This window comes from Chenopodium quinoa, unplaced genomic scaffold (genome assembly GCF_001683475.1).
Source record: "Chenopodium quinoa cultivar QQ74 unplaced genomic scaffold, ASM168347v1, whole genome shotgun sequence".
In the NCBI taxonomy this organism is placed as follows: domain Eukaryota; kingdom Viridiplantae; phylum Streptophyta; class Magnoliopsida; order Caryophyllales; family Amaranthaceae; genus Chenopodium; species Chenopodium quinoa.
In genome coordinates, this window is record NW_018743066.1 from 216,453 (window position 1) to 227,382 (window position 10,930).

At 38.6% G+C, this 10,930-nt stretch overlaps 3 protein-coding genes across 3 annotated transcripts; all 3 read left to right on the forward strand.

Annotated features, from left to right (window-relative positions):
• The first annotated feature begins 1,215 nt into the window (after window positions 1-1,215).
• On the forward strand, window positions 1,216-3,389 carry LOC110731099 (DNA oxidative demethylase ALKBH2-like). The gene is made up of 4 exons (XM_021910938.1): window positions 1,216-1,600; window positions 1,671-1,787; window positions 1,874-2,057; window positions 2,131-3,389. Exons 1-4 carry the CDS (start codon window positions 1,298-1,300, stop codon window positions 2,328-2,330), a joined length of 804 nt encoding a protein of 267 aa, XP_021766630.1. The 5' UTR covers window positions 1,216-1,297; the 3' UTR covers window positions 2,331-3,389.
• Window positions 3,390-3,579: 190 nt separating this feature from the next.
• Window positions 3,580-6,221, forward strand: LOC110731100 (WEB family protein At5g55860-like). Its single transcript, XM_021910939.1, has 2 exons — window positions 3,580-4,021; window positions 4,111-6,221. The coding sequence occupies exons 1-2, from the start codon at window positions 3,827-3,829 to the stop codon at window positions 5,725-5,727; spliced, it is 1,812 nt and encodes a 603-aa protein (XP_021766631.1). The 5' UTR covers window positions 3,580-3,826; the 3' UTR covers window positions 5,728-6,221.
• Window positions 6,222-8,925: 2,704 nt separating this feature from the next.
• LOC110731122 (uncharacterized mitochondrial protein AtMg00820-like) lies at window positions 8,926-9,762 on the forward strand. The gene has a single exon (XM_021910957.1). The coding sequence runs from the start codon at window positions 8,926-8,928 to the stop codon at window positions 9,760-9,762; it is 837 nt and encodes a 278-aa protein (XP_021766649.1).
• Window positions 9,763-10,930: the final 1,168 nt, after the last annotated feature.

Below are 10,930 nucleotides of genomic sequence, written 5' to 3' on the forward strand. Positions count from 1 at the left end.
AGGTTCCGCCACGTGTCCTTCACGTAGGCCAATAGGAGCCTGCCACGTGTCAATCACAGATACGTCCTCTACGGACCAATTGAGACACGCCACGTGTCCACCCATGCCAAATGGGAAAACCGGCCAACAAGGCCCAATCCTGTTTAGAGGCCCGGTCAGCCCTAGGTTTACCCTAAACCTAGAGAGTGGCACGCTTCTCAAGACTATAAATACTTAATTAATCCTCATTAAAGGGGATCAAGCAATTAATGACTCTCACCTAGAGAAGTCTAAACACACTAATAACCGGCTGATCTCGCTAACAAAGCAGATTACCAACATTAAACACTCTCACCTAGAGAGACCTTATTACTTTAATTTCCGCACTTATTACTCCTTAATCAAGTACTAACTTGACCGTTGGAGGCGGAGCTCCCAGGAGTCTCCGTTATTTTGCAGGTACAGGCGTCCGGTTCCAGTCTCGGAATTGTAACTCTCCCGCAGGACATCAGAAAACCCCGAAACAGTTACTATCGGGTTGGGTGCGGGTTCGAATTCAGGTCATAAAGTATTGGATCAAATCAGTTGTCGGTCAACATCAGGTTGGTTCAAGTTGGGTTACGGGTCACTAGTTTCACCCCATTGTTTGGGTACAGGTCAAGTTCGGATCATTACCGGTTCAGGTCGGATTCTCGGGTCGAGTCAATTTATGATAGCTCTATTCCCCATGTGTTGTACCAATAGTTAACATCATGAGCTTGTGATAGGATATATATTGGAGTCTAAATTGGGTGTAATGTGTGAATTGCTCACAATTTTAGATGTACCATAATCACACCCTAATGTTTCATTAGAAATCCTAATTTTAACCTTTTGACTTTCTTGGTTGCATATATCTTCAATCGTTAAAATCTTTGTATACTCCGTATTATTAAGTACAAATTATCGATATGGTTAAGGTTGATAAAGAAAATTTTAAAAAATTACTTGTATTTTGATGTTGTTTTATACACGGGTTTTGTGGATAAAAATGTTTAAAATAATCTTATTATTATGAAAAATTAATCTTAATTTAATACGAAATACAACTTGTAAAAGGTATCCTTGTGAGAGTGAGGGATCTAATAGTTCAAGTGCTTAGAACTTCCCTAACGGTCTTAGGAGATTATGAAATTAATTCTTATTGGCTCTCTAAACAACAACAACAACAACAGAGAAATTGGGTCTCCATCCTTAACATAGAGCCATGTTTGTTGACGGCAGTTGTGGTATGTAAAATTGGGAAATCAAAGTTGATTATTTTCCTTTGTTTGAGAAAATGGAAAAGTCAGAAGCAAAAGAAAGTGAAAATGAAAAATCAGAATCAATTGCAGTGAATGTGAACAAAAGCAAGAGCAAAAGGGACGAAGGAGAAGGAGAAGGAGGAGGAGAATTGTGGTTGTCAGAAATAGGGAAAGGTAGAATAAAAAGTAAGATAATAGAATTAGGAAATGGAAGTGAAGTTGAATATTACCCGAGATTTGTGGAGTGCGAGGATGCCTGGAAATACTTTGAATACCTCAACAATCAAATTCCATGGAATCGCCCTACCATCCATGTATTCGGGCGTTCATGCCTCCAGGTATTTTTATTTTACGAGTATTAATTATTTTTTATTTTCAAGACCTGATGTCTCATAAACATGGTTGCAGCCCCGTGACAGCTGCTATGTTGCATGTGAGGGAGTTTCCAAATTGAAATATAGTGGCTATCAACCTCATGCTTACCCTTGGCACCAATTCCCACCCCTTGTTCATCTTCTCCGAGCGGTATTCAAATCTTTTACTAATTTAAGCTGCTACTTAACATTGTTTGATTCAACTATTTCTTAAACATACTAGTATACGTTTTCAAGGTTGAAGATGCTCTTCCTGGAAGTCATTTCAATAGCTTGCTTTTGAATCGATACAATTCTGGCAATGACTACGTTTCTTGGCATTCTGATGATGAACCTCTTTATGGTCCCACTCCTCTAATTGCTTCCCTTTCCTTTGGTTGCGAACGTCACTTTTTCTTGAAGAAAAAACCCAATAAATCAGGTACTGCTACTATTGCTACTTTCCTACTATTCTTTATAACTTGTACTTAACTGACTTTACAATGCTGTACTAGTGTCAAAGGCGCATTCAAGTGCAAGCAAGCGGTTGAAGACAGCCAGCAATGCCGATCAGGATCAGCATTCCTTTTTATTAAAACATGGATCCCTTTTGGTTATGAAAGGCTACACTCAGAGGGATTGGATTCATTCCGTGCCTAAACGTACTAAACTAGATGCTATCAGGATCAACCTTACCTTCAGGCTTGTCCTTTAACCTTCCAACATTCATGTTTTTTACTTGAAGGGATCTTGTGTTATGGGCTGGATTTAAACTCCCCATACATACTTGCTGCCTGATTGCCTATCTTTTCAATTACTACATTGCATAATGTAGCTGCTTTTTTGTTCTAACTTGTATCACATTATGTACCTACTGTTGATTGGGAACCATTTTCTGCTTATTTGCTAGCGTATGTTGCCTTGTATTCCATATGTTTAGGATACGATGCTCTGTAAATGTTTTCCCTTGTGATGAGTACGGGCTTTCTATCTCTAGGAAGATTAATATTAACACAAATTAAAAACATTCTTGAAGCTTGTATACCATGAGTATGCTCCAGGTGAAAATGTCACCATGCGTAACAACTATGATACAAAGCTAGCTTTATTTTTTTAAAATTGGATTTTTCTATCTGCATTCAGCAATCTGCAACGAGTGACAGAACACAAAAATACAGCAGAAGTTCTGTAATACCAAGTTAATAGTTTGTTATTTTTTACATTATGTTTCTATGACAATTGTATTAATATGAAACAAGGTCAAAGCGCACAAACTAAGTTTAGTGCTAGCCCTGCTAGGTAAGAAGTTGGATGAGATTATATCACACAAATTTATTTAGTTTCATCAAACATACATCCACAAAATTACATCTCTCATCTAAAAATAGTAATATAATGTCCAGCATTGTAGGCTTTGTTGAGCAATGTTCGTGTTAACCTCTTTAATTGTGTGGCTCTTATTTGTCCTCTCTTCTCTTCTACTTTTTTTTCTCTCATTTTCATTCTATTGCAGATTAATCTCCTTTCTTGCATTCTAACTTGAATTTATAATAATAGTTCTGGGCATTCAGCAATGTTGTTACGAAGATTTATCATAGAATTTTACCATAGTATTATCTCCCTTTCTAAATTGATAACTTGAATGAAGCTAATTGCCTTCCAATACATAACTCCTATTTTTCTCTTCAGGTATGCTCATCTCTACCAACGATGTAATTAGAGTATTATTTATATCAACGTGCACATATTGTTTTCAGATTTCTTTTTGGTTGCTACTTGCTAATACAACCTTGATTCAATTCTTTTACAATGAAGGAATATTTTAACATATATATATATATATATATATATATATATATATATATATATATATATATATATATATATATATATATATATATATATTTCATACTTGTATATTATTATTTACCTGATAATATTTTTTTAACTGTAAGGATCTCCTATACAAATATGAGATAAAGCTTTTTTTTTTATGATCCGAGTGTTGTAAGAAATTAGAGTTACTCATTAAAAAAATTCACATGAATACTGAGATTTAATTGATAGAAGAAAAACACACAATCTGGAGTAGCATCCAACATTCTGATGCTGCCAACCATATGTCAGGTTGCAATTTTTTGTTGTTACGAACAAAGTTAGGGTGCATCATTAATTGATCTACCACTTGAATAAGTAGTTCAATTACCTAACATGATGAACATAGCAAGAACACGACAGAACTCCATAGGAAGCTCCCCGAAGGCAGTCGAAGTAGGAGAGATTGATACCAAAGCTCCTTTTCAATCTGTCAAAGATGCTGTCAGTCTCTTTGTTGAAGCATCATCATCGCTGTCTCCTAAAGCCAAACCTCTTGTTACCAAGAATAGTTTCAAACCTCAAGCACAGGTAATTTTATTTTTTATTATATTGTCATACTAGAAAGTTGATGTCAATTTGTTTACTAATAATTCTATTTCCTATGTGAAACCAAGCAGGTAGTGTTAGATAAGGAGGCACAGTTACATATTGCCTTGAACGAGCTGAATAGACTGAAAGAGCAACTTAGAGGAGCCGAATCCAAGAAAATCAAAACCATACCTGAACTCGACAAGGCTCGTAGGACTTTTGATGAACTCAATCAAAAACTAAAATCCATCAATGAATCCAAGAAGTCTGTACTTGAAAATTCAGAAGCTCTAAATGTTAGGGCTAGGGAGCTTGAAGAAGCAATATCGTCTAGTGTTAATGCTCAAGACATGGTAGATAGTGTACAACAAGATCTGGATGCCACCAGAGAGGAGTACAATGTTACCATCTTGGAGCTTGATGCATCAAAACAACTACTCAACAGCGTTCGTAGGGAATATGACACGATTTTAGAAGCCAAAGCCGCTGCTTTACGCGACAAACAAAAAGCAAATGCGGCAGCAGAAGCTCACCAGCACAGAGTCAGTGACCTCACCAAGCAGATTTCTAGCATGCAGGAAGCAATAGCCAAGATCAAATTTTCTTCTAAAGACACTGAAGAGGAGCACCAGAAGCTTTCAACAAATAAACGTGAGGATCTATGTTCTGATAAACTTTCCAAAGAAGAATTGGAGCATAAATTGCTCACTCTGAAGAATGAACACCAATCTCTACTGTCGGATGAAAATCTGCAGTTGAAACTTGTTGAAACTAAAGCTGAAATTTTATACATTGAAGAAAAGTTATCAAAAGCCCGAGCTGCATATTTAGAATCTCATAAAGGAACAACTTTTGAGCTTGAGAATGCTAAGAAATCACTAGAGAAGATAGCAGAGGAGAAGTCATCTGTTCAACATTCAGTTGAATCCCTCGAGCAAGAGCTAGAACATATTGGAAAAGAATTGGCAGAGCAGAAGCATAAGCAGAAAGAAATAGATGCTTTAGTCAACAAGCTTCAAGCCGAAGTAGACGATAACAAGAATGTACTTGAAGCTGGTGTTGTAAATAAAACAAGTGCAGCAGATGTCTCTGATGATACGGCCATATTGATTGAGCAACTGACACTGGAAACTGAGAGAGCTAGGCAAGGAACTCAAGAGATGAAGAAGGAAATAGAGGAGCGGAAGCAAGAATCCAAAACTTTCACAGAGTCAATAGCAGAGATGGAAAATAAGCTAGCAAGTTTATCCAAAGAAGTAGAAGAAGCCAAAGCCGCAGAAAGAGCTGCACAAGATGAGATTAAAGATCTTTCTGAAAAAGCTGAGGCTGCTGAGGAATCTAGTTCTGAAAGCAGTGGAAAGATTAAGTTATCGAATGAAGATTACAACTCTTTGATGGAGAAAGCTGATGAATCTGAAAAGTTAGCTGATATAAAAGTAACTGCAAATATGGCTCTGGTAGAAGATCTAGTGGCAAGCCAAAAGGAAGCAGCTAAAAAATATGAAGCTGTTTCAAAGGAGATAGAAGAACTAAAGATGAAGGAAGAGGAGGCTCTAAAGACTGCTGAAATGGCAGAGGCTGCAAAGAGTGCTTTGGAAGTGGAGCTGCATCGGAGGCATCAACCAGAGCAAATCAATCAAACAACTGAAGCTGAATTGGCACTTCAGAGTGATACAGAGGAACCTAATTCTGAAAATTGCCTTTAGTATCAATATCCTGTTCATAAGCTCATGTTATAGAGAAAAATATAATAGAATTTGCATGTTTTCTCATTGTTGTATTAAAATGTTCTTGTACAGCAATAAAAAATAAAAAATAAAAAATTTGTTGTAGCTTATGGCTGGGGAAGAATCTCTATATTGCAATTCAGATAAGTTTTCATTGGTGTAACTATTTCTTAAACTGAGCCAATCATGTTGGTTTTTGTACCTTCAATGTTACAACCTGATCCCACCATTAAGGAGCTGATGTATTCCCGGTGCTACAATCAATTTCTGGAATCATGATTCCCTTGAAAGCTGTCATCGTTAAGTGGTCATGAACCCCCCTAGTCATTCAAACCCCCTTATGCTATCTAAACCACCCCCCCCCTCTCTCTCATTTTATTCAAATCCCTCCTCATGTTATTCAAACCCCCCTTATGCTAACTAAACCCCCCTTCTCATGTTATTCAAACCCCCCTTATGCTAACTAAACCCCCCTTCTCATGTTATTCAAACCCCCTTTATGCTAAGTAAACCCCCCTCTCATGTTATTCAAACCCCCCTTATGCTAACTAGACCCCCCAAGTCATTCAAACCACCCCCCCCTCTCATGTTATTCCCTCTCTTATGCTAACTAAACCCTCCCCTCATGTTATTCAAACCCCCTTATGCTACCAAAGCCCTTCTCATGTTATTAAAACCCCCTTAAGCTAACATAACCCTTCTCATGTTATTCAAACCACCCTTATGCTAACTAAACCCCCCCCTCATGTTATTCAAACCCTCTTTATGCTAACTAACCCCCCCCCCCCCTCTCATGTTAATCAAACCCCCACTTATGCTAATTCAACCCCCCCTCATGTTATTCAAACCCCCTTATGCTGACTAAACTTCCCCTCATGTTATTCAAACCCCCCTTATGCTAACTAAACCTCCCCTCATGTTATTCAAAGCCCCCTTATACTAACTAAACCCTCCCTCTCATATTATTATTCAAACCCTCTTTATGTTAACTAAAACCTCCTCTCATGTTATTCAAACCCCCCTTATGCTAACTAAACACTCCCTCACGTTATTCAAACTACACCCCCCTTATACTAACTAAACACGCCCTCATGTTATTCAAACTACACCCCCCCTAATACTAACTAAACACCCCCTCATGATACTCAAACTCCCCTATACTAACTAAACACCCCCCCCCCATTTTATTCAAACTCCACCCTCCTTATACTAACTAAACACCCCCCGTGTTATTCAAACCCCTATTATACTAACTAAACACCCACTATGTTATTCAAACGTCACCCCCTTGTACTAACTTAACACCCCCATGTTATTCAAACTACACCCCTCTCTATACTAACTAAACGCTCCCATGTTATTCAAACTACTACACCCCCCTTATACTAACTAAACACCCCCTCTCTTATACTAACTAAACACCCTCTCATGTTATTCAAATTCCCTGATACTAACTAAACACCCCCTCATGTTATTCAAACTATACCTCCCTTATACTAACTAAACACCCCCTCATGTTATTCAAACCCCCCTATACTAACTAAACACCCCTCATTTTATTCAAACTCCACCCCTCTTATACTAACTAAACATCCCTCATGCTATTCTAATTCCCTTATAATAACTAAACACCTCCCATGCTATTTAAACTACACTCCCTTATACCAACTAAACACCCCCTCATGTTATTTAAACTCCCACATACTAACTAAACACCGCCAATGTTATTCAAACTACACACCCCTTATACTAACTAAACACCCCCTCATGTATGTTATTCGAACTACACTTCCTTTATACTAACAAAACACCCCCCATGTTATTCAAACTACACCTTCCTTATACTAACTAAACACCCTCTTTATGTTATTCAAACCCCCCCCCCTTATACTAACTAAACACCCCTCATTTTATTCAAACTCAACCCCCTTATACTAACTAAACACCCTCCATGTTATTCAAACCCCCCTCTTTCTAACTAAACACCCCCTTATGTTATTCAAACTCCACCCCCCTATACTAACTTCACATCCCCCATGTTACTCAAACTACACCCCCCTCTATACTAACTAAACACCCCCCATGTTCGGCGGCAAAACCGTTACCCTTAGGGGCGGAAAAACCTTTGCGACCCCAGGTTAGGCGGGCTACCCGCTGAGTTTAAGTATATCAATAAGCGCATGAAAAGAAACTTACAAGAATTTCCCTAGTAACGGCGAGCCAATCGGGAACAACCCACCTTTAAAATCGAGCAGCTTCGTCATCCGAATTGTAGTTTGGAGAAGCGTCCTCTGCGGCGGACCAGGCCCAAGTCCCTTGGAACGGGACTGCCAGAAAGGGTGAGAGCTCCAGCGTGCCCGGACCCTATCGCACCACGAGGCGCTATCGCCGAGTCGGGTTGTTTGGTAATGTAGCCCCATGTGGGCGGTAAATTCCGTCCAAGGCTAAATACTGGCAAGAAACCGATAGCGAACAAGTACCGCGAGGGAAAGATGAAAAGGACTTTGAAAAGAGAGTCAAAGAGTTCTTGAAATTGTTGGGAGGGAAGCGGATAGGGGCCGGCGATGAGAATCCATAGATGAGAATCAAAATCCCTGAAAATTGAAAAAACCCATAAAATAGGGACAAACTCTCAAAGATAGAAAGAACATAACAAAACAAACAAAACAAAACGTGAATAAAAAAAAAAAGGGAATCGAATTAGACTATATCCGGCCTAAACGGCCAAGAAAACAAAAACCCTAGAAGAGAAAGGAAAGAGAAGAAACGAAAAGAGAAAAATAACATGGAGGTGTTTAGTTATTATAAAGGGGGTTTAGTTATTATAAGGGGGAGTTTGAATAACATGGAGGTGTTTAGTTATTATAAAGGGGGTGGAGTTTGAATAACACGGAGGTGTTTAGTTATTATAAGGGGGTGGAGTTTGAAGAACATGGAGGTTTTTAGTTATTATAAAGGGGGTGGAGTTTGAATAACGTGGAGGTGTTTAGTTATTATAAAGGGGGTGGAGTTTGAATAACATGGGGAATATTTAGTTAGTTAGGGGGGTTCTATGTAGTTCGAATAACATGGGGGGTGTTTAGTTATTATAAAGGGGGGTTTGAATATTCCCCTTTTTCCCAGATTTCTTCACCTACAAATGGACCGGACCCTCCCCCCTCAAAAGAATCCACTCGTATGGCAACACGGGCTTCCCATGGTATTTTTAAGCCTAACCCAAAATATTCTTCTAATTTTCATGCAACCACCATTACAGATATTTCTCCCATTCCTAAAAATCCTGTAAGTGCGCTTCATAACCATAATTGGAAGAATGCAATGTCGGATGAATTTAATGCTTTAATTGATAATAAGACTTGGGAATTAGTGCCTAAGCCGTCTAATGTGAATATTATTCGTTCCATGTGGATTTTTCGTCATAAATATAAATCTGATGGTTCTTTTGAGCAGTATAAGGCTCGTCTTGTAGGTAATGGCAATACTCAACAGCAAGGAGTTGATTGTGATGAGACTTTCAGTCCCGTGGTCAAACCTACCACCATTCGCACGGTTCTCAGTCTTGCCGTCTCTAAATCTTGGCCCATTCATCAAATGGATGTCAAGAATGCTTTTTTGCATAGTCATCTCAATGAAACAGTGTATATGCATCAACCCATGGGATTTCGTGATCGTCACTTCCCTGATCATGTTTGCCTCTTAAAGAAATCCTTATATGGATTAAAACAAGCTCCTAAGGCTTGGTACGAAAGATTTGCTGATTTTGTTGCCACCATTGGGTTCTCTCATAGTAAGTCCGATCATTCCTTGTTCATCTTCAACAATGGTACTAATATTGCTTATATACTACTCTATGTGGATGACATTATTCTCATAACTTCTTCTGATCATCTACTTAAGTCCATTATGACTCGTCTAGCCTCTGAATTTGCTATGAAAGCTCTTGGTCCTCTAAGCTATTTCTTGGGAATTGCCGTAACTAGGCACACAAGTGGTCTCTTCTTATCTCAATCTTAATATGCTACCAAAATAATTGAACGTGCCAGAATGTCTAACTGTAGTCCTAGCCCTACTCCTGTTGATACTGAGTCCAAACTTAGTGCCACCTCTGATTCACCCTACGATGATCCCACAAAGTATCGTAGTCTTGCAGGAGCACTACAGTATCTTACCTTCACTCGGCCCGATATCTCCTATGTTGTACAACAAATTTGTCTCCATATGCATGCTCCCACAAAAGAGCACATGAGTGCACTTAAGAGAATCATACGCTATCTTCAAGGTACTCTCTCCTTTGGGCTTCATCTCTACAAGTCCAATGTTTCTCATCTTCTCTCTTATACTGATGTTGATTGGGGCGGGTGTCCTGACACTCGTCGTTGGCTTAGGCGACTGTACACGGGGTCTCGAACTTGTCGGTGCGGACCTCGCACAGCCTCTCGCCTACCCAAACACTATAATATGACTGTCGCCACCCGATAACAATGGGGATAATGGAGCAGTGGTAAACTCATTGGTCCTCTGGGGGGGGGGGGTTCGAGAGATCCCGATGTGTAAGGAGATGATGCTTGGTTAGGTTTTTTTCATCAGAGGGTAGGTGTAAATTATACACTCTCAATTTCATTTTTTTTGCTTCATATATACTCATTATATCCATTTTTTCTGATTTATCAAAAGAAATTTAATTTTGTTGTTTGTGGATTATTATTATGTGTGTATGTATGTATGTATGTATGTATGTATGTATGTATGTATGTATGTATGTATGTATGTATGTATGTATATATGTATGTTGTTTTTATGGACATATAGAATTTCTACGGCTAAAATATGTTCTCACGGATAGGAAACTTCATGGTTTATACGAGGCAACATCTTATGGACAAATGAACATAAACCAATATGCATGGACATTGGACGGTGAAGATGTGACATCATTTTCCGCACATGTACTTTTGTTGGATAATTTCTTTGAAACGACGCTTTTGTTGTCGGTAAAACCTTTAAGGATACCCTAAAAAGGTTCGTGTGAAGGTTCGTATGTCATTCCAACATCTAAGTGAAGAGCAGTTCAAGCCTATTATTGTTGATAATTACAGGGATCACGAGCTAAACCATTTTTTTGTTTGAGTTGGACCATGCTCAAACCGATAAGTTAATCTCATTGTTCTCAGCTTCTCTAGTT